This window comes from Ambystoma mexicanum, chromosome 11, assembly GCF_040938575.1.
Source record: "Ambystoma mexicanum isolate Mex_15411 chromosome 11, UKY_AmexF1_1, whole genome shotgun sequence".
NCBI classification, from domain to species: Eukaryota; Metazoa; Chordata; class Amphibia; order Caudata; family Ambystomatidae; genus Ambystoma; species Ambystoma mexicanum.
In genome coordinates this window covers 197,519,757-197,544,422 of record NC_090934.1, presented here as the reverse complement: position 1 = coordinate 197,544,422, position 24,666 = coordinate 197,519,757, and the positions used below count along the sequence as shown (strand labels likewise).

The following is a 24,666-nucleotide window of genomic DNA, read 5'->3' as shown; positions in this document are numbered from 1 at the left end:
CAGGGAATTTTTGGTTACTTCTTATAGGGAGCACATAGAGGGTGCTCACAGGGCATGCTTGGAGACTTCTGATAGGGAGCACATAGAGGGTACTCACAGGGCATGTTTGGAGACTTCTGATCGTGTTTAAATGTAGAGTACTCACAGGGCATGTTTGGTCGAATTCTGGTCGTGTGTACATAGAGAGTACTCACAGGGCATGCTTGGAGACTTCTGATAGGGAGCACATATAGTGTACTCAAAGTGCATGTTTGGTGAATTCTGATTGTGTGTACATGGAGAGTACTCAACGGCCATGCTTACAGACTTCTGATAGGGAGCACATATAGGGTACTCACAGGGCATGTTTGGAGACTTCTGTTAGGGAGCACATAGAGGAAACTCACAGGGCATGTTTGGAGACTTCTGATCGTGTGTACATGGAGAGTACTCACAGGTCATGCTTGGAGACTTCTGATAGGGAGCAAATAGAGGGTACTCACAGGGAATGTTTGGAGACTTCTGATCGTGTGTACATGGAGAGTACTCACAGGGCATGCTTAGAGATTTCTGATAGGGAGCACATATAGGGTACTCACAGGGCATGTTTGGAGACTTCTGTTAGGGAGCACATAGAGGGTACTCACAGGGCATGTTTGGAGACTTCTGATCGTGTGTACATGGAGAGTACTCACAGGTCATGCTTGGAGACTTCTGATAGGTAGCACATAGAGGATACTCACAGGGCACATTCGGAGACTTCTGATAGGGAGCACATGGAGGGTACTCATGTTTCTTCTGATCGTGTGTAAATGGCATGTTTGGAGCCTTCCGATAGGGAGCACATAGAGGGTACTCACAGGGCATGTTTGGAGACTTCTGGTCGTGTTTAGATGGAGAGTACTCACAGATTATGTTTGGATATTTCTGATAGGGAGCACATAGAGGGTACTCACAGGGCATGTTTGGAGAATTCTGGTCGTGTGTACATGGAGAGTACTCACTGGGCATGTTTGGAGACTTCTGATAGGGAGTACATTGAGGGTACTCACATGGTATGTTTGGAGACTTCTGATAGTGTGTACATGGAGAGTACTCACAGGGCATGCTTAGAGACTTCTCATAGGGAGGACATAGAGGGTACTCACTGGGCATGCTTGGAGACTTCTGATTGTGTGTACATGGAGAGTACTCACAGGGCATGCTTGGAGAAGTCTGATAGTGAGCACATAGAGGGTACTCATAGGGCATGTTTGGAGACTTCTGATAGGGGGCACATGGAAGGTAATCACATGGCATGTTTCTTCTGATCGTGTGTAAATGGCATGTTTGGAGACTTCTGATACGGACCACATAGACGGTACTCACAGGGCATGTTTGGAGACTTCTTATAGGGAGCACATAGACGGTACTCACAGGGCATGTTTGGAGACTTCTGGTTGTGTTTAAATGGAGAGTACTCACAGAGTATGTTTGGAGATTTCTGATACGGAGCACATAGAGGGTACTCACAGGACATGTTTGGAGAATTCTGGTCGTGTGCACAACGAGAGTACTCACAGGGCAGGCTTGGAGACTTCTGATAGGGAGCACATATAGGGTATTCACAGGGCATGTTTGGAGAATTCTGGTCGTGTGTACATGGAGAGTACTCACTGGGCATGTTTGGAGACTTCTGATAGAGAGGACATATAGGGTACTCACATGGCATGTTTGGAGAATTCTGATCGTTTGTACATGGAGAGTATTCACAGGGCGTGCTTGGAGAATTCTGATAGAGGGGACATACAAGGTACTCACTTGGCATGTTTGGAGTCTTCTGATCGTCTGTACATGGAAGGTAATCACATGGCATGTTTCTTCTGATCGTGTATAAATGGCATGTTTGGAGACTTCTAATAGGGAGCACATAGAGGGTACTCATGTTTCTTCTGATCGTTTGTAAATTGTATGTTTGGAGACTTCTGATAGGGACCACATAGAGGGTACTCACAGGAAATGTTCGGAGACTTCTGATAGGAAGTACATAGAGGGTACTCACAGGGCCTGTTTGGAGACTTCTGGTTGTGTTTAAATGGAGAGTTCTCACAAAGTATGTTTGGAGAATTCTGATAGGAAGCACATAGGGGCTACTCTCAGGGCATGTTTCGAGACTTCTCTTAGGGAGCACATATAGGGTACTCACAGGGCATGTTTGGATACTTCTGATAGGGAGCACATAGAGGGTACTCACAGGGCATGTTTGGAGAATTCTGGTCGTATGCCCATGGAGAGTACTCACAGGGCATGTTTGGAGACTTCTGATATGGAGGACATAGAGGGTACTCAAATGGCATGTTTGGAGACTTCTGATTGTGTATACATGGAGAGTACTCACAGGGTATGCTTGGTAGCTTCTGATAGGTAGCACCTAGAGGGTACTCACGGGGCATGTTTGGAGACCTCTGGTAGGGAGCACATAGAGGGTACTCAAAGGACTTATTTGGAGACTTCTGGTTGTGTGTAAGTGGAGAGTACTCACATGGTATGTTTGTAGACTTCTGATACGGAGCACATAGATGGTACACACAGGGCATGTTTGGAGACTTCTGGTCGTGTGTTAATGGAGAGTACTCACAGGGCATGCTTTGAGAATTCTGATCATGTGTACATGGAGAGTACTCACAGGGCATGTTTGGAGACTTCTGATAGGGAGGACATAGAGCGTACTCACAGGGCATGTTTGTAGACTTCTGATTGTGTGTACATGGAGTGCACTCAGGGCATGCTTGGAGACTTCTGATATGGAGCATATATATGGTACTTTAAGGGCATGCATGAAGACTTCCGGTAGGGAGCACATAGAGGGTACACACAGGGTATCTTTGGAGCCTTCTGGTCGTGTGTACATGGTGAGTACTCACAGCGCATGCTTGGAGACTTCTGATAAAGAGGACATAGAGGGTACTCACATGGCATGATTGGAGACTTCTGATCGTGTGTACATAGAGCGTACTCACAGAGCATGCTTGGAGACTTCTGAGAGGGAGCACATAGAGGGTACTCACAGTGTATTTTCTGAGACTTCTGATCGTGTGTACATGGAGAGTACACACAGGGAATGTTTGTAGACTTCTGATCGTGTGTGCATGGAGAGTACTCACAGGGCATGCTTCGAGACGTCTGATAGGGAACACATAGAGGGTACTCACAGGGCATGTTTGGAGACTTCTGGATGTGTGTACATGCAGAGTACTCACAAGGCATGCTTGGAGACTTATGATAGGGTGCCCATAGAGGGTACTCACAGTGCATGTTTTGAGACTTCTGATCGTGTGTACATGAAGAGTACTCACAGGGCATGTTTGTAGACTTCTGATCGTGTGAGCATGGAGAGTACTCACAGGGAATGCTTCGAGAGTCTGATAGGGAGCACATAGAGGTTACTCACAGGGCATGCTCGGAGACTTCTGGTTGCGTGTACATGGAGAGTACTCACAGGGCATGCTTCGAGACCTTTGATTGTGAGCACATCGTACATACACACAGGGCATGTTTGGAGACTTCTGATAGGGGGCATATGGAGGGTAGTGATACTCACAGGGCATGTTTGGAGACTTCTGATAGGGAGCACATGGAGAGCACTCACGGTGCATGCTTGCTAACTCTTGATAGGGGCGTACGGAGGGTGCTCACAGGGCATGCTTGGAGACTTCTGATAATGGTCATATGGTGGGTAGTGGTACTCACAGGGCATTTTTGGAGGCTTCTGATAGGGAGCTCCCTGAGGAGGCATATGACTCCTTATCCGTTTGGTGATACATGAAGGCAGTTCTCCAGAGTCAGAAACCCTCAACACATGAGCTGTTTCTAGTCACCAGAATGGGACTGTAGAGTGGCTCAGTAGCTTAGTAGGGACCCTAGCTGGAATAACTCTAGGGTTAGGGCCCAAGATTCCAACGCATCCATGGGAAGCTGCACATGCACTCCGAGCTAGGGTTAATACATGGCGAGGGGTACTCGTGCCAAGGAAGGAGCATGCCACGGGCTGACGGTGCATTGAGAAGACTAGTACTCACTCAGCTGTAGGTGCACTCCGTGGAAGCAGGCAAGGAACAGTGCTAGGCCCAGCAGTGCCTCCATCTCTCTCTAGGGCTGTTCTTGGGGGTCGGGCCTGTAACACAAACACATTGCAATGTTAATACTTAGCCCCTCCCTCCGCGGGGCAAGGGACGATATACAAGAACACCCACAGAAACAGATCTCCTACAACCAAAGGCACTCTTCCACATTCTGGCGTTCAGTACATTCAGCGAGAGAGTCTGAAATACTTATGAGGGCAACAAGGGAGCTGACTAGTCAGGATAGCTAGTTGCTCACCTTGAAAACAAGACGACACAGAGCAATACAGGTTCGATCCCCGGATCCGCCCTTAGGAACCTTTTCATATCATACCCTGGCAACAAGCGAAGGAGTAGCGATTCTCTTTCAATTTTTTGTCCCATTATTATTATCTTTTTAATGATATGTTGTTTTTCTTCTGTGCATTCCCCTGTCCCTATCCTTCTCCATCTCTCCTTTCCTAGCTCTCGTTCTCTCATGCTCTCTTTCCTTTGTTCTCTTGTTCCCTTCCGTTTTCTGTCACATTCTCCGCCTCTGTCTCTTGCGTCATGTCCTTCTCTAGCTCTCTTCCTTCCTGCTGCTCTATATCTCTTTCTTCCCCCTATCTCTTTCCCTTACTGTCTCATTCTCCCTCTCTCTCTCTCTCTCTCCCCCCTCTCCCCCTCTCTCTCTCCCTCTCCCTCTCTCCCCTCTCCCTCTCTCTCCCTCCCTCTCTCTCTCTCTCCCTCCCTCTCCCTCTCCCTCTCTCCCTTTCCCTCTCTCCCCCCCTCTCTCGTTCTCTCTCTCTCTCTCTCTCTCTCTCTCTCCCTCTCCCTCTCCCTCTCTCTCTCTCTCTCTCTGTCTCCCCCCCCCTCTCTCTCTCTCTCTCCCTCTCACCTCCCTATCGGTGTCAGAAGTCAGCAGGTTTTTGTCACAGAAACGCTTAGATGGTTCCTTTCAACGTCTATCTTTGCCCTGTGAACTGGCCGATTCACAGAGACATGCACACAATTTTCTTTAAAGCGTTAACACGTTTTAACCCACCTTCCTATTGCAGGGTTTAGTGTCTGGCTGATAATCGCCATAAGAAGTCAGCTTGGATGAATGAAGTAGAAGAATGTGTACTACCACAACCATGGACAATTAATGAATGTCCTACTGAGGGTATTTAATATATAAGAACCTGATTCATAGGGCTATTAGTGTTTTTTAAAAAAATATATGTTTCTATCTCATTTATATAAGTCTTTAAGGATGAGTAATCAAGTGTGGCTGGGCATGCACACGGTCATGCACCTTTTCACTCTCCACTTTTAAATGGTCCCCCAAGGAACATTATTTTTAAAAATGAGAAGCAGGGCAGTCAAAGGAACCCAGTGCAGTAATAGGTGGTGCCGGCCTTCTACCCTCAGACCGTAAGCCTGTTAGTGTCTAAAATTATTATATATGGTTCATGGTTACAAACATATTAATATTAGGATGAGTGTTGTGAACCCTAAACTTTGCACCAAACCCAGTGTGCATGATCTGTTTACTGATTCAAGCATACACACCTTTTATCAGTTAGATTAGTCAAATATACAGATCTATTGTCTTTCTTATTTTCCTACAATGATCTTTGATTTTATGCAAAGCAGCCAGAAACTCCAATTGTTGCTATTTGTCTCCTTCGCCTTTCTCATTTGGATATTTTTGTGAGAGTAAACTAAGAATATACCAGACTTTCAATCTTGGAATGATGGCAGTCAACCAGGAAGAGGTTTGTAAAGTTATACTATTTTGATAATGCACTTTGTTAAGTAAGATAAATGCAACATGTATACCATGCCTACACTATGTACTGTAAGGTATCACTGGAAATTAACATTTCAAAACAGTTTAAAATGAGCTAGTTTTCATGTTAGTAAAATTAAATAATTTCCAATGTATTCATATTTTGCCAAGTAAACACACTTTTGACTCTAAAATGTCCTTCCTTCTTGGAAAGGGTTGTGCTCCGATTGAAAGACAATTATCTATTTATTATTTCACTGAGCATCACGGCAAAGTGTAATTTAATGTGCTGATTTGGCCACTGGTTTGGTAGTGCTGCTGAACTTGCACATTTGTGAACACTTATAATTTACAAAAAACAGAAAAGAAAAGGAGTTGTACACCCCGCAGCCTGGTACTCAGTCTGGCCCCTTACAAGGTCTGTCAGAACCCCATCAGTGACTGCAGAGCATGTCCGCATCCCCTTCCCCGTGCATATAATGCACCCTCAAAGTGATGGTGACATTCATGCAGGACTCACTTGATGCCAATATGTGTCTCTGAGTAAAAGGCAGGTCCGAATATCAGTGATTGCCTTTGTCGCTGCTGCTCACATTCTGCCTTTAACCATAACAAAAACACAGCACTCCCCCTTTGTCTTCAAGCTATCTGTGTTTTTCTCTGGTCACACCAACAGCTGGGGTGGCTCCAGGGCAGGGTTTTAAAAGGGTCAAGGCTAACCGAGACAGACAGATCCCCAGCAGACTTCAAAAACTGCTCTTGAGTTGGGGCAAAGTCCCAGTCGTCTTCTAATAAACATCCGAGCAATTTCATCTTTCTGTGCATTTAGAGTCTAAAGTGGGAATGAGGGATCAATTTACAAGCAGCAATTTTCAAGACCCTCTGCATTGTCCACAAGTCTTTCTGGGGTTGAGACTGCTATACCTGCAACTTTTTCTTCCAAAACATCTTCCTTCTCAAGCTCTCCACTCATCCACCACCAACACTCTGGGAGTCAGACACTTCTCCAAGCAGAGAGTTGGGGGAAGATCGATCTCCTTGGCTTGGGCCTTTCTCTGGAACAGCCTCCCCGTCCCTCTCAAATTTGAGCGGAACCACCTCCGGTTCCAGAAGCAACTCAAGACCTTCCTTTTCACTTCTGCTGTCTCTCTTCCTCTCCCCTGCTGATACACTTGACTACTCTGTGCACTGGTCACCCTTTGAACTCGGGCCCCGGCTCCTGCCTGTCCAGTTGTCCTTGCACTGCCTCCGGGCTCCCCAGCACTTAAGGTTCTGTACCTGCAACCCTACAGTCCCTTCCCTCTGCACATATGAGTCACTCGCTGGCTGCAATTGTGAGTTAAATGTATTTCCCGCTTCCCATCCCCTCTGGCACTTCTCCCCTTACCCCTTCCCTGCACTTGTGCAATCTGAATGACACAAGGCCTATTCAGATTGTTATTTTGTCCTCCTGTGTTTCCCCCTCCTTGTCTTGTCACGCCTAGAAACACTTGTGTTCAGGCACGTTATAATTGCCACATTATATCATATTATATCATATTATTTTACATGTAAGTGAATTATTACATGTTCAAAGAGATTTCTAGTGACACCCCACAGTTAAAACTGATATAGTATTGTTTCGTCCTCATTGTATATGTTGGCCTATGCCCAGTCGCTCTGCGAGAAAATCCGCATTGCAAGGTCGTAACCTTAAGTTAATCGAGCCTCCATTTTAGGTCAAAGCCGCCATTTTAGTTATTCGTGCAAAATCACCCCGTGGCCTAAAATGGCCGACCTGTGTTCTCTTGTTCTAAATTAACCTCTTCAACCTTTGTAGGAGAGTTAATGTTCAACCTGCCTGCAGCCTACATGTTAGGGTCATGAAGACCTTGTCCTTTGTTGACCTCGGGATCAGGGGATTACTTGAATCGGTGATGTTAACCTACAAGTATATAAGAACAATAACACTGTTAAAACATGTCATGTGAAACATCTGTTTGACCTGCATTAAAGCAATGTGTAAAGAGTGTAAAGTTAAACCCAGAGAATAACAGTGCTTGTTAGTAAATGTATTAAAAGGTAAACCACATGCACGAGATATGTAAATTAGGAATAAATCTGGCGCAACCCTAGCCCAGTACATGATTAACTTGTAGGAGGCTGGACATCGTTAAGAAGAAATTGTATAAATACCCTGATGTCCAGCTAGCAATTCCTGTTCACTGCTCACATTGAACCTTCTGGTGGTCTCTGTGATGTACTGACGGCCAAATAGCTATTTGTGCACTTTGTTTTGTAAACTGTACAGTATTGCAATAAAGATTCTGGGAATCTTTACAAGCCTGTGTTGGTGTATTTCTCTTTGCATGGTGTAAAAGCCTTAATATTGTATTTTTCTGATTCAACACCACTATACAAATGTAAGGATATATAAGGTAACTGCCACAACAGAACTCAAAGGAGTTTAAAAGGATGTATGCCTTAATTTAGTCTGCATTTACTTCACCATACATTCACTTTGTTACTTGTAAACCTTTATACCTTTGCTTCTTCTGTCTTTCACTTCTAGCATTCACTGTCATGACTGGGGGAGAGCTCCAGTAACCCCCCTTCCTCCCTAACCCATGTTCTCCCCCTAATCCTTTGACCCTGACCCTAACCTTACAACTAACCTTAATCATAGTCATTCCCACCTTAATAATCTGACGATGCAGATGAAGTAAAAGCAAGGAGAAGCAGAAGTGAGAACTAAAAGTGAGAAGTAAAAGCAAGAAGAAATACAAGTGAGAAGAAGTATAAGTGAGAAGAACTAAACATGAGAAGTAAAAGCAAGAAGAAATAAAAGTGAGAAGTAAAAGTGAGAAGAAATAAAAGTCAGAAGTAAAATTAAGAAGTAAAAGTGAAAAGAACTAAAGGTGAGAAGTAAACACAATAAGAAAAAAAAGTGAGAAGAAGTAAATGTGAGAAGAAATAAAAGTCAGAAGTAAAATCAAGAAGTAAAAGTGAAAATAACTAAAAGTAAGAAGTAAATGCAAGAAGAAATAAAAGTGAGAAGTAAACTTGAGTAGAAATAAATGTGAGATGAAGTAAACTTGAGAAGAAATAAAAGTGATAAGTAAAAGTGAGAAGAACTACAAGTGAGAAGTAAAAGAAAGAAGAAATAAAAGTGAGAAGTAAAAGTGCGAATAAATAAAAGTGTGAATTATAATCGAGAATAAAAAATGTGAGAAGTAAAATCAAGAAGAAGTAAAAGTGAAAAGAACTAAAAGTGAGAAGTAAAAGCAAGAAGAAGTAAATGTGAGACGCAAAAGTGAGAAGTAAAAGCAATAAGAAGTAAAAGTGAGAAGTAAAATCAAGAAGTAAACTTGGGAAGTAAAGTGAAAAGAAGTAAAATAAAGAAGAATTAAATGTGAGAAGAATTAAAAGTCAGAAGTAAAATCAAGAAGTAAAAGTGAAAAGAACTAAAAGTGACAGGTAAACATGAGAAGAAATAAAAGTGAGAAGAAGTAAAGGTGAGAATAAATAAAAGTGAGAGGAAGTAAAAGTGAGAAGAAATAAAAGTGAGAAGAAAAAGCAAGAAGAAGTAAAAGTGAAAAGAACTAAAAGTGAGAAGTAAAAGCAAGAATTAAAAGTGAGAAGTAAACGTGAGAATAAGTAAAAGCAAGAAGAAGTAAATGAGAGAAGTAAACATGAGAAGAAGTAAAAGCAACAAGAAGTAAAAGTGAGAAGTAAAAGCAGGAAGTACATGTAAGAAGTAAAAGTGAAAAAAGTAAAAGCAAGAAGAAGTACATGTGAGAAGTAAAAGTGAGAAGTAAATGCAAGAAGAAGTAAATATCTGAAGAACTGAATGTAGAAGTGGTAACTGGAGAAGACGTAAAGAGACAATACAGTTTCAAAACTGTTACTGGATCGTGTAGTTGGTCCATCTGCACAGAGGACACTACGATAGGTGTTACCATTTGCTAGAAGATCAGTTTCTGGGTCGTTGCACAATCATTTACTCCAATATTTGGATTTGGAGCTCAGATTGTTTTATGTCATCGTCGTTCCTCCTAACGGTTTCTGAGATGGATAAGTAGCTCTGTAATAAGACAAGACAACCGGCCATAAGAAAAGGACTACATTGTACCTCAGGGGCCCCCTGAACAGTGGTGAAGGGGGGCTGCCAGGGTCACATGTGCACAGTGACATCTCCAATGATACCCTGGATGTAGACATAATGGGGGAAATGGGCGCAGTGAACCATGTGGGGAAAAGCAGAAATATCAGGGGATCACTCACTGTGAGTTAAATGAGGTTGTTTGGCCTACAAATGGCCACTGCTCTCTGCACCCTATAAGTTTTAGAGGTGCTAGCAGGCCTAGGCCAATTATAGTCAGTGTGAATGGTCTCTGGATTCTAGGCTGAATCCGCATTCTGAGAGTTTACCCAGTAAGTAGCCAATGGTAGTTGAATGTGTCACACGTTGATTGGTTGGTTGCAACTATGTTTGAATGGCTGAAACCCTGTTTTAGGGTCTGAGGACCTTACCTGACTCCATGCCTGACTGCATGCACCAGAATTCCCAGCAACTCACAGGATATGAGGCAAGCATTTGCAATCCCTGAGACAGAGCTAGTACCAGAGACGCACCAGGACTGGTGACCTCATCTACAGGGAAACACAACCAGGTCTGACATCTGGTACCACCTATCTGGTGTATGCACCCAGAGTGCCCACACAGCCTCACATATCTGGTGCCACTGCCATGGGATGTGATCTTCTCAGATTGCATCCACATTTATTTCAACACTGCTGGAATTCTCTGCCCTGAGTTGAAGCTCCATTATGCGGGAAAGGACGGCATCACTCCCAAACACCATTGCGTGATTATGACACCACCTCAACATACAGAACTCTGGTTGCTGTGAAACTCAAGCCCATGTTCCCTCCAGACTTCTGGGACCACAGCAGCAATGCCTCAATACATATGCCGCCACTTACAACTCCAGAATTGAGAAGGCTAACTCCCAATCCAAAGAGTTATTTGCCATCCATAATGAGCTGACTATCCCCCCAACCTCCACACAAACTTCAGAGAAAAATGAAACCTGGTGTAACAACATTCAACACGCCATGTTAAACAAAATAAAAACACTCCAGAACAAAATTAAGACTCAATTTGACAAACTGCCCAAAGCCAATCCACACACGTCTAAGCCCTCGGCCACCATGCCAGTCGCAGACACTCCACTTGACCCAAACAAACCCACACCCTTTGCATTCAGGGAAGTTACCATCCTGAACGTCCTATTGATCATGAAGCACACCAAACCATCGCTATGTAAAGGGGACACATTCCCAGTCAACCTAGTCAAAGAATGTGCAACAGCCCTGGCCCCATTTGTCACTAGCTTAATCAATGCCTCCTTTGCCAACAACACCGTCCCGCTCGGCCCTAAGGAAGCTTGGGTTCGGCCACTCTGAAAAAAAACCACCCTCGACCCTGACTCCCCTAACAACTACCTCCCAATTACCACTGTGCCATTCCTGCTGAAAATTCTGGACAAGGCTGCCTACTTACAAATTCAATCTTACCTGGAAACACACAACATCCTAGGCAAAAGACAATCTGGCTTCCGCCCTCGTCACGGCACAGAATCAGCCCTACTGGACCTCAAGAACCAATTACTTAAAGCCATGGACAACTCCTCGCTCCTCCTACTCTTGGATCTCTCAGCGGCCTTTGATTCGGTTGACCACAAGATCCTGTGTAAACATTTCACTGACACGGCTCACTTCTCCCAAGAAGCTACCGCCTGGATCACCTCCTTCCTGGAGGGCCGAGCTATGAGGGTCTTCTCTGACCAGGACTCGGCCTCCCCTTCCCCCATTGAGTGCGGAGTGCCACAAGGATCATGTACCTCCCCTACTTTCTACAATCTTTTCACCCTTCCCCTGTTCAGCAACCTAGAAGAATTTGGCATAGTGTTTACTAACTATGCCGACGACACACAAATTCTTCTCCCACTTACAGAGAACTACAAGGACCTCAACACCCTCAAGAAGGCATATGCACGCATCCAGGCCTGGATGGCAGCCAATGGCCTCTGTCTAAATGGAGAAAAAACAGAAATTCTACTGGTAGGCCCAAAAGAATCCCTAAAAAACCTAGACATCAAATACAATTCCTTCAGTATTGAGAACACTGTTATCACAGACGCTACTGCAGTGAAAACCCTTGGTGTATATCTGGACTCCACCTTATCAATGGACAGGCAAGTCAGCGCCATCTCATCTTCAGCTGCACTTACAACAAAAATCATAAACACAGCCAAACCTCACCTGTCATCAAATAACTGTCTTAACATTGCTAGAGCCACATTGGCACAAAACTTGATTACTGTAACATCCTACTCCTAGGCACTTCAGCAAATAACATTAACAGATTGCAAATTGCACAAAACAGCATCCTGCGGGCCACCCTCAGCATCCCCAGGAGAGAGCACATCTCCCAGGCGAGAAAAGATGCCCACTGGCTCCCTATCAAAGAGCGCATAACATTCAAGGCTCTCACGATCACACAAAAATGCCTCACCTGGACCGATCCAGCATACCTAGCAGAAAGACTACACCAGGCTCAGGCCTACAGACCAAAACGTGACCAATACTCTCACCTACTCTCAGTACCAGCATTCAACAGAGCCAAAGCGGGCGGCACCAGCTTTGACGTACTAGCCCCAAAAGCCTGGAACGCGCTTCCACTCAGCTTAAGAAACAAAGAATCCCTCACAGTTGACAGAAAGGTGCTAAAAACTAAGCTATTTAACTAGACCACCCACAAAATGTACAGTATCCTACACTGTTCCTCTGTAACCATGGAAGACCAACTGTCATTAACATGTATTACTGCCTATGTATTATCCTTGCTATTTTGTATCATTGCTTCTGTAATATCTGCCATCTTGTATTAAGTGAATATTCTGTAACAGCGCCACGATGCCCCAGGGCCGCTGGGCGCTTTATAAATTCAAATAAATAAATATGTCTGGGCCGTCATTATAGAATATTCTCATGCTATCCCTGCAGAAGACACTTATTCTTGTGGCTAGTGTGGAAGGAAAACATGAATCCTGGGGTTTTCGGTACAAAGATACAGAGACATTGCCTTGCACTGTATATATTTCCTGCAAATGGATATCAAGTATTTGAACTCTAAGTCTGTGTGAAAGCCCATCTTTTTCACAGTGCAATCCGTGTTACCTTATAATTTGTCGACCCCACTAGTCTCCCACATGATATGCATTGATTGAGTGACCACATCTACCCTACGAGAGCCGAGGAAGTTAAGAAAAAGTTTGAGAAAGACACCCATCAGATAAACATAGGATCAGAGGTAAACCCCTGACATAGTATTGGGGCAAACACCCATCAGGCTTCTTTGTCTTACTTTGCTGTTGAAGGCGTACATAACACCTAATGGGTCTCATTCCAAGTGTGGTGGATCCGGAACCAAGGATGCTAGTAAAGCTTACTGGCACCCTTGTTTCCGGACTGCCACACTTGGAATGAGGCCACACCATTAGTCTGTCTGCAGAGGCCATTGCGCCTGGCAGGGTCAGAACTAACGGGCACAATGGACCCTGCAGACAGACTTTTCACAGAAACATTGGCACTGTTAGCAATGGTGCTGGTGCTTCCGTCTCCCCACTCCCATGAAGTTCTATAGTACTCGACGGGAATGGGGAATTACCGTGCCCACCGCCTGACTTCCTGCGCTGCTGGGACTTGTTTCTGGGTTGGCAGCAACCCGCCAGTGGCACCAGCGGGTAACCGCCGATCTCTGAATTAGGTCAAATTTCTCCAAGCACCTGTGGGCTTGCCACGACAGAACAGTACATCTCTCTCAGAAGACTCTTAACATTTCTGTGTGTGTGTGTATGTGTGTGAGAATTCTGTCAGTTCTTATTCTCAAAAAAAGGCCATGTGTGCCTGGTAGAGTATGCTTTCCTAATAGATAGGCTGCCCGTATAGTTTTCAGGGGTGAAAGTATGTAACTATTTTTTGCTAACAAAATAAAACACTAGATTTCCCACAGAAAGAACAAAAAAAGAAAATAACAAAATAATTCACCCCAAGAAGGAAGGCCCGAACAATGCATGGAAGCCTTCCCACACGTCATGACAGGGGTCACAAAGGTTATGTGATCACATCATGTGACCTGCTCACTCCTCCATGGTGATGATGTCCCAGAGCATCCAGGCTTGATGTCAAGAGGTAAGGGCAAAAGGCAGCAAAGAGTAAATCTATTAGGCAACTCCCTATCTGGCCCTTGTAGTGTCAAGATGGTCCTTGAGCAGAACCCATGCACCTTGCAAGTAAATAGAGTGGGCCTACCACTGGCTCCTAACCTATCCCCATCTTGCAACACAGACATAATCACCTCCATGCACCCACAACTCCCATGTCTACACCCACAATCCTCATCCAAATACACCCTCCTACAAAAGGTTCCTATGTTTAAGAAACAACCATGGAAACACACCCATTTGTAGGTACCATGGCCATTTGACTCCCAGATATCAGAGCTACACTGCCCAAATCACATACAGCTCCTAATGGCATTGACAAACACATGAGCTGCAGTCAAATATAAGAGATTAATAAGCCTGCCCGAGAGCATTGTTTACACATTTTAGTCCTCATCAAAACCTTCCTGCCTGACTGAAGTACCTGACAATCTCCGAAATTGCTAATCCCAACAATCGTAAGAAAGGGGCCAGAGGTGGCCAAGCTCTTACAAATCCAGAGAGCTGTTTAGTTAAATCTATAACCCATGATGCTTCCAGCTGTGAATATTTTAGGTTCCATTCTCTGCTTTCACCAAGTCCCACCTGCGTGATCCGTTCCACTACTTTATCAATTATCTTGGCAGATACTTTTCCTCCCTGATGCTTGAGCTTATCTGGCATCACAGATAGGGATACATATTCCCCAACTATGCACCAAGGCCCTTTTCTCCCTCCCTCGTAGAAAATATGAAGGCAGTACATTTCTGTTAATATATCAATGACCCTACAATATTGTATTTTCTGCTGACCATCAACTATCGTCATCATCTACTCTTCTGCTTAGCAGGTCAGACAATGCTGCAGTTTCATTTGGCTTTAATAACATACTTATCAGGCTTGGTCGGTTTACTTCAACCAAACTCATTACCGACTCACAATACCTGGAAAGGGACCTTCTCTTCCACTGATCACCTCTGCAATTATATGGTCAAAAGTCCTCTTTAACAAGCCTTGATCCCTGAGAATAAGGAATCTGTGGTTGTAGATATGTGCTGGCCATGGAATGCTTCCACAGTCTAGCCTCCATGAAAGCAGTTGCCCCTTCCTTTAAGAATGGGCTCAAAAGAACCCTCAGATGAGCATGCCAGCGCAGAATGCCCCAAACTCTGGAGCTGGTGCTCCAGAACAATGACGGGGCAGCACCCCGATAACCCACTGGTTCCCAGGGAGGAGGCACAAGAGGAAGGGGGGTGTAAAGCCTTGGAGGAAGATTCCTTCCCCACTGGTAAACAGCCCCTGGAAACCCAGAAACCAAAAACAAAACCTCCTACCCCTGAAAGTCTGCCACCCAAGGAGCAGAGAGGAGGTACGAGAAACAAAGGACCCAAACAGACCCATTTTGTGGAGGAGGTACAGGTCTTCCAATTTGAGGTAGAGGGATCCTCAGAGGATCCTGGGAAAAGGATTTTCTCATTCAGAGATGGGGGAACTCCTCCCAAGGAAAAATGGGTCCCAAAGGATTCCAAGATAGACTGGGTAGATTGAGCTGTCGCCGCCCATCATTCTATCCCAGAACCAACAATACCGAAAACCCCTGGTTCAAACCCATCCTGGTGACGGCCTCCAAAAGGGGGGGGGGCGGCCCAGAAGCGGAACCAGGGGAACCCAAAACCGCATCAATGTCCAATTGCCAACTTTGTCTTTCAGATTCCCAAAACTCTCTGCCGAACTCTGCCCATATCTCTTCTCTCTCAATGTCCAAAACCAGAAAATTAGCCCACCAGTTGTCCAAAAATGTGCATTATCTGTGCCCCCTTGAGGAGAAGGAGGGAAGATACTATGCCCCGTTGCAAGAACAGGCGCAGGGTACAATTTTGGCACTGGTGGACACTGGATCCCAAGCTACCCTTCTGTCCAAAAGGGCCTTTGATGAACTAAATTCAGGTAGGGGGGAAAAATACCAAATTCCTCTCACCTCTATTCCTGGACAACTTCAGAACTTTGACGGGAAGGAAATTCCTGTCGAGGGGACTGCAGATTTGGACATCAACATTGGGCGGCACAAGGTGAAACACCCGGTCATAGTAGTGACTCCAGAGTGCACCCCTTGTTTACTAGGGAATGACCTCCTGAGAAGGTTGTCACCCCTAATAGATTGCGTAAACAAGGTCCTCTGGACCCAGACTAGCCAACCAATACAATTAAAACAGAGTGTAAACCATGTTAGTTTAAACGGCACCTGCAACATGGTTGAACAAAAAGTTGACCAAGTAGAATTTCACTTACAGAACAACCAAATTCCAGACGTGACAGTAATAGCAGTAGGACAACAGACTGGTGATGGGGGGGCCTCTCTATTTCTGAAAATCAACCTTCCTTCCAGTTTAAGGTGGTATTCCACACTGGAAGGAAACACTCTGAAATGATTTACTAATCCACAATCAGACAGTGCCACTCCAATAGTCCAGAAAGATGTGAAATCAGCTCAGAGACTGGCTGATACTCAGCAAATTTGAGAGCAGTTGTTCATCCCTATTCAGTTAAATGATGGGAAGGACTCTGTTCTTGCCCGAGTGTGTGTGAACAATGGTAAGAGCTTCATCAGAGAAGCCATGTTCCGCCAACTCCCAAAAGATCCAGCCATTCCCAAATTCAAACTGATAGACACATGGGAAATGGATCTGGAAACACCCAATTCCAAACAATTCCTGCCAAGCAGGTGTATGCTCCAAATCTCCATTGGCAACAAGAGCATATTCCATAATTGTTGGGTCGTGTGAGACGTCAATGCCGCCTTTTACTTAGGCAGTGATATTCTCAATCGCTTTGCCATTAGTTTGGACCTAATAAACTTCAAAGCTTGGTCCCGATTAGCAGATAATCCCATGGGCTTTGATGATCCAGAAAAAGCATTTAGGTCTGCTCAATAGCTACCTTATGCAGATGAAATTCAGATTAAAGAGTTAGTCACCATCCCAGAAAGGACCCCACAATTCTCCCTGGAAGTGAAAGTTAAAAAAGGACAAAAATTGAAAAACCCTGATGCTTATATTCATCTAAATGCTTCTCTCCAACAGCAAGGGTTGGGGGTAAACCCAACACCATTTGTCAACATAGAACATGACACCATTCCAACAGAGGTGGATAACAGCGACTTAAAAGGTATTACTCTAGCCGCAGACACCATTATTGGAATGGAGGTTGATGACCGACATTTTTCCATTGATTTAGGAAATGAACTGTTAGGACTAATCCCCAAGGACTGTTTTGACAGTGACAGTGATGACAATACAACACCAGACAGGATCTTTACCCGGCATGGGGGGAACTTCCAGGTGTACACTTCCTGCCCTTATGGTAAGGAAGATGTGACTTGTGACTTCAGAAGGGATGAGGTGATTTTCCAGGTCCATGAGGGTTGCCTTTCCCACCTGAAGCCTCCAGTCCAAATCAGCACCCTGACCAGGGACTTCTCCACCCAGTTGGAGGAGGCCGCTGAGATAGCAAAACCAGAAGTCTTTCCAGGCTTCAGGCAGATGGTGGACGAGAGAGTCAACCTAGCTGATGCCTATGTGACTCTGGAACAGAAGCAAAAGTTGAAACAAGTTTTCTTGGATTTCCAAGATCTCTTTGTGGTAGACTCATATGACTGTGGTTGCACCGACATCCACACAACAACAATTCCCACGGATCCTGGCATGACTCCAGTGTTTGGGAAGCAATATCGCTTGCCTCTCGCATCCATGGAGTCCCTTACTGAAATAATTAAGAACCTTGAGTCCGAAGGGATAATCCGTCCAGTTCACAGCACCTTCAATAATCCGGTGCTGGGAATATTGAAGCCAAACGGCCAGTGGAGACTCTGCGCCGACCTTAGGGAGCTCAACAAACGGGTACATACTTCCCGATGGCCTCTTTCCTACATTGACCAAGGGCTGGCCCAGATCCAAGGGTCACAGGTATTCACTGCAATAGACCTGACCAATGGATACTGGACCGTGCCTGTCAGTAGGGAGGACCAATACAAACTGGCTTTTACCTTTGGGGGCCAGCAGTACACATGGACCCGAACTCCCTTCGGATACCTCAACTCCGGCAATTAATTCAACATTTTTCTACATAAGGCCATGCCCGACCTGGGTACGAGCGGTAACCTGGCTTATGTAGATGATGTGCTCATCAAAAGTTCATCTGTAGAGGAAAAAATAGCAGAGATCCGTTATGTTCTGACCCAGTTGAGGGCTGCCGGAGCAAAACTTTCCTTTCAGAAAGCACAGTGGTGTAGAACCCATGTTAATTTCTTGGGGCATGTGATTACTCCTCAGGGTCTCTGTCCCCAGGAAAAGAAAGTGGAAGCACTTCATAAAATGAAAGACCCCACAACTCTGCGGGAACTAAGGAGCCTCCTTGGACTGACTAATTACAGCAGAAAGTTCATTGAGGGCTCCGCAGAGATCACCAGACCCTGATTCATCTCTTGAAGGGGGGGTCAAGTGGGAATGGGGTCAAGAACAATCAGTAAGACAGCTCAAAAGAAGCCTCTCACAAGCGCCCTGCCTAGCTTACCCTGTCAGAAAAAATGAATTTTTCTTGGAGACAGGGTTCTCTAATACATGCTTGACTGCAGAATTACATCAAAAACATGACAAGGTCAATAAAGTAATCTCCTATGCAAGCAAAACTTTATCCTCTGTGAAGGAAAAATTCAACGATTGTGAGAAGGCACTCCTGGCAACGGTGTGGGCATTGAAGAATTACCGCCCATTCATCCAGGGGGAAACACATCATAGTGGAGACTCCACACCAGCCTCTGCAATATCTCCAAAGTGACAGAATCCGATCCGGAAATGTGAGTAATTCCCGAATTACTTCCTGGATTATGTCAATGCAAGGCTTCCTCGTGGAGGTCAGATATGGCCAAAACAAAAAGAGTCCCCTCGCGCAAGGTCTGGCTGACTTGCATGATTCTGCCAGAGAAAACTGTCTCGAGGACAAAAGTCTAAAAATCAAGGACAACATGGAGGCATACCTTAATTCCCTTCACAAAGTCCTTGAGGAAGACAAGTGTGAGGGAATGCCACTGTCTATGTGGATGGATGCTCTTACCATGTTGACAACAACGGGAAAAAGAACTGGTGGCCGGCGTAGGGAATGCATGGGTGAATGAGTCCCCAGAACCCTCCGCTGGGTACTAAATTGGTCCCCTAAGTAGTCAGGTGGCAGAGTTGATGGCTGTGCATCAGGCCATCCTCACTGCTGTCCAACATCAACTCCACAAACTGGTCATAATCACAGATTCAGATTATGTACGGAACGGGTTTGTGGAGCACCTGGTTAATTGGAAATCCAGAGGCATGTTATATGCTAATAACAAACCCTTGAAACATGGGAAGTTAATTCAAAACATTGATGATCTGGTCACCGTGAATGGGATGACCATCTACTGGAAAAAGATCAAGGGACCAGACAAAACTGGAAATGACTTAGCTGATAAGCTGGCCAAAACCGGGGCCATCCAAGGGGATCAAATAAAGATTGAGCCCCTGTTGGGGGAAATCCAGGTCACTGCTATCACTAGGTCCCAGACAAATGCTCACAATGATCTTTCAATTGCACAATGGAGTAGGGAGACCCCAGATGCTGATTTGATAATGGCTCAGAAGGGGGATCCAATAATTGGTAAGTTTTACCAACACATTGAGGACCCTGACAACTTTCCCCTGACGAATACCGATTACATTGGGAAAGAGGACCTTAGAGTGTTCATGAAATGTCCAAAAATGTTCCGAATACAAGATGGTTTGTTGGTAAGGAAATCCCAAGCTGGCCATGATCAGTGGGTGGTCCCTACCTCATTCCGAAGCCTGATGTTAAGTCATGCCCATGATGCGGCCACCGCCGGTCATAGGGGGTTTCATACAACACTTGAGATCTTAAGAGAGGTGGCATTCTGGCCAGACATGGGGCAGGACCGCCACCAATACTTGAAGGGGTGTCTTGTGTGTACACAATTTCAGCCAACATCCCTCACACACTGTGCACCTCTCCAAAAGAGGGGGATGACACTGCCATGGTCAGATTTGCAAGTCGACTTCATAGGCCCCGTGATTCGCTCCTCTAGGGGAAATAAGTACATGTTGACGGTGACATGCTTATTTACTAAATGGGTGGAATGTCTCCCGGCCCCAAACTGCAAGGCAGAAACAGCAGCTGCCCTGATGATCAACCACATCTTTTCGCGTTTTGGTCTACCCCAAAGGATTGAGCCAGACAGAGGTAGCCATTTTACCAGCGAAGTAATGACAAAGATGTGGGACAAAGATGTGGGAGATACTGGGGGTTAAAAGGAAGCTAGATATTCCTTACCGGCCAGCCTCTTCTGGTGCAGTGGAGAGATACAAAAGAACCATTGTGAGCATATTAAAAAAAATTGTGGCAGATTCTGGGCCAAGTTGGGATATCCGATTACCTCTGGTCCTAATGGCCATCAGATCTACCCCTTCATCTGCAATTAAAATGTCACAGTTTGAGATGATGACTGGACGCAAGATGGTGCTTCCCCAGCATTTGCTCTACAGGACCCAAGAGCAGACATTAATCAATGCCTCCACAACTCATCAGTATGTGGAGAATTTAAGGAAACACCTCCAACATGCTTTTGCCTATGCTCAGCCGAATCTAGAAAGATCAGCCGAGAGTATGAAAACTCACTATGACCTGAAGACTACCAGGAAAGAATACAATGTGGGAGACCGGGTCTATCTATACAATTTCTAAAGGAACCAGGCCAAACAGCGAAAATGTCTGCCTACATGCAAGGGACCTTTTGAAATTGTAGACAAGATCTCCCCAGTCGCAGTCGCCTACAAGATCTGCATCCCCAAGGGGAGTTTGGCAGAAGGGGAAGACAAGTGGGTCCATATTAATCAGCTAAAGTGTTGCCATCCCAGGCACACTCTGCAGCAACTGGAGGAGTCCTCTGCAAACCCAGAGGGGGCCACTCCAGATCAATAAAAACTCCAACACTAAAATATTCCACATATCAAAAATATAGTAACAAGAATGCAAATGTCTCCTGATTATATCTTGTTTTATAAAATAAGAATGCAAATGTCTCTTGATTCATAAAATGTATATTCCGCCCCACTATATCAATAGTGGGGGAGAAATGTCTACGAATAGGTATTGCCGCTTTGCTTTGTCATCCTAGGAGAGATGAAACCATGGAGACTGACCAAGAAGGACGACCCGGGGACTGAGAGCAAAGATCTGAGGGGCCCGGGGTACCGCCCAATACTCCAATCAGGACCAGCAAGGAGAACTGATCGATCGACCCTGATGAAGGAAAAATGCTGAACTGTGCCATCTGCGGAATTGGAAAAGATGCTGAACTGTGCCATCTGCGGAATCGGAAGAAGATGATGCGGACATGCCAGCGCATGGATCAAAACATCCTTTGCACCCGACTCCCCCTCGACTCAAAATCAAAGTGCAGTCGGGTGGGGGGGCTTGTCAGGTGTCTTGACCCACGTTCAAGTTATTATGCTGCAACATTTGGTGATGTGGGCTTAGAAAATCCAAGATGGCCAAAAAGTCCACATTTGCGCCAGAATCCAGGAAAACTGTGCAGTTCTGCGCACACCAAAATGGTCACCTAACCTGCCACCCACCAGTGCGAGCGTGATGGGCCAGAAGCGCCATGAGTGAAACGTGTGCCAAAGGAAAAACAGCAGTGCCTGTTAGCTCAAAAAGCGCCTTGAAATCACCTTTGTTTCTCTGAAATGCAAGCTCAAGATGCCTATTCCAAACATTGCAAGATATTCAAAAATCTCACTGAACACTAGCAGACATTTGGCAGAATGTAGTCTTGTGTGCATACAAAATCTGGAAAGATGAAGAGCCTAAAATAATGTTCATAACACAACTGGCTGAGCGGAGGTTGTCAGCAGCTTAAGTGAAATTGGACTTAAAGCCACTAAAATCGAAATGTTTAAAATAAATGAGTGATTTACTTTGGAGTGTCGCATAGGTTGCAACTGTTTAAGTGTCATAGTTTTGAACTTAGAATCAGCATTCTAGCTGCAGGTGTCAATATTGTAAGTTTGATTTACATGAAAAAACTGGAACAAAAGTGACATTGGGCTGAAGCCTGGATTGAAGAGATTGAATTCTGCCCGGCAACTAACCCCGACAGGAGTTGAAACTTGCCCAGCAACTGCATTCACAGGCCTGGCTGCCTTCTGCTGTTCCCACCAAAAGGAGATTACACCTCTCTGATTGAATTAGGGGCGGGGTAGCTGGGGCTGCAGGAAACAGAACAATCAGCTTTCCTTGGCTCAGGCAAATGTTAAATTCAGGGGGTTGTCAATGATTCCTCTTGGAAGAAACTGGGAGGAGCAGTGCTTCTGGGAGCCACCAGAGCTGGAGGCGGGGACAGACAGAAATCCCCCCATGTGCTTTGGATCCTTAACCACACCCATCTGGGCCAGAGCATAATTTTAAAAAGATGGATAATTCATAGTACGGAATTGTCAAAATGATATAATAATATAATGTATTCTTGTGATTTTTCTGTGCACATTTTAAGAGGTGTTAGGACTCTGTGGTATGTTCTGGGGGTAGTAGTGGAAAATAAGGTATTACTCCAAATGTCTGTATGTTAAAAATCTGACACTTTATCATCTGATGGCCAAATTCCTTGCGCATGTTTATGTAAATTCTAGAAAAGTTTAGAGGTTGTGTTCTTAATGAAAAGGGCAGAATTCTTTCAGAAGTGGACACAACATCTTACAAAGACAGGGATCGGATGATTTGGTGCTACAGAAAATAGGTTAACTGGACATATAATATTAGAAAAATTGTACATAGATAAATGTGTATTTGGATCAAAAATAGATTTGTGTGCAAATTGACAAGGGGAGGATCCTCTGACCCATAAACCTACCTCATCACGATGACACTCCATTTCCTTCCCCCAATCAAGGGAGAGTGGAGACCTTGGCCAATGATAAGTTGTGAGGGGCAGGCTTAGTTATGCCCACGCACACACCCATTTTCAAAAGACATAAAAGGAGTCAGTGAGACCCAGGTAGGGACATTCACTTTTCCATTTCAAACTGATTTGTTGCGAAGCATTTTGCCAGACCAGACAATATCCAGAAGACTCCAGATCCAGAACTTAGACTCCAGAATGCAGAACTTTAAGCAACTTTAAGAACTACAAGCTGAATCCTTTTCAGCAGGCCTCAAAATCTTTTGCAACCTGATTCTTCAACAGTCGGGCTGTGCTGTTTGATTCTGGCTAGACCCCTATGCCAGAAGCCAGAAAGCAGTGCTGTATCCAGACCAGACCGCTGTGCTGTGCAGTGCTGTGAGCAGAACCGGTACCAGAGACCATCCGTGGCGAGAGAACCACAGCCAAACCTGTTGACCAGATCCGTGACGGAGGCCCATTCCTTCCAAGACTAGGAGTGAGTATCCTGAAAACTGTGCCAGAACCAATCTCTGAGTCTAAAATAATCTGATTCAAACCATTTCAACCTGTCCAGAACTGCATCATAGAAATCGTCTCCATTCTCTGACTTTAAACCTGTGAAAGTGTCATTTGCCATTCTGAATCACTACTTTATTTCTGAAATTCTACCTCCACAAAATTGTCCGTATCTTTGGAACCGCGTGTGCTAGGAACAAGATTTAACTTTAATTTTAAAGCTAAGATCCTCAGCTTTCCAACATGCCCTACTTTCTACTCCTTATAGTTTTTCCGTAATCGCGATCGACGCACTCAGAAAAAGTGCTGCGAATTGCAACTAGCTCATTTCACCACCTGTCAAAAATCGCTGTCTTTTGCTCTGCATTGCTGAAATCCATTTTCAACCTAATAATCCCTCATGAATCACTGATAGTGTTGACCTGAACTAATTCAAAGTAGCTGCCACCTACCCTGAATCGCCTATAGGGAATTAAAATCATTTTTAGCATATTTTCACTTCTTTGAAAATCACATTGAAGTATTTTGTCTGTGTTTTAAAATCATCCCTGTGTTCTAAGCTTGCTAGGGGGAACTGAAATCCGTATTGTATTGTGATTGTATTCTTGAAAACTGTGTGCTTTCCTTCCATCTCTTTATATTGCATAGGGGGGAGTGAATTGCCACAAAGGGGCAAAGTGATTATATTATCTCTTGTTTAAACCATATCAGTTTATTTCTGTACTGCATTCCTTTCCATCATTGTGTTTCCTTGAAACCATAAAAGTATTCTCTGCTACCTTATCCTCTCTATACCAACTCCTAGTAATCAAATAAGTGTGCTAGTGTAATATTATCCATTGTTGATCACCATTATCTTCATAAGGGTGCTATCAAGTATTAATTTATTTATAAAAGTGTGATATATATATATATATATATATATATATATGTATATATATATATATATATATATATATATTGTTTAATTTGTAAAATAAATCTTTTAATTTGCAAAACAAACCTACTTCTTGGCTCAGTGAGGTCAGCGGGATTCAAAGAGAGGGGCGTTATACAAGGGTTTATCATCCAGATTTATGAACTAGTCATAAA

General features: G+C 44.5%; 1 protein-coding gene across 1 annotated transcript in view; it reads right to left on the bottom strand.

Moving 5' to 3' along the window:
* The window catches only part of LOC138503230 (uncharacterized), a 204,708-nt gene that overhangs the window by 155,480 nt on the left and 24,562 nt on the right, over positions 1-24,666 (bottom strand). Inside the window, exon 2 of the mRNA XM_069622816.1 lies at positions 4,038-4,132. Coding sequence (XP_069478917.1) covers positions 4,038-4,101 — 64 coding nt within the window. The 5' untranslated portion in view covers positions 4,102-4,132. The remainder of the gene's footprint in view (positions 1-4,037; positions 4,133-24,666) is intronic.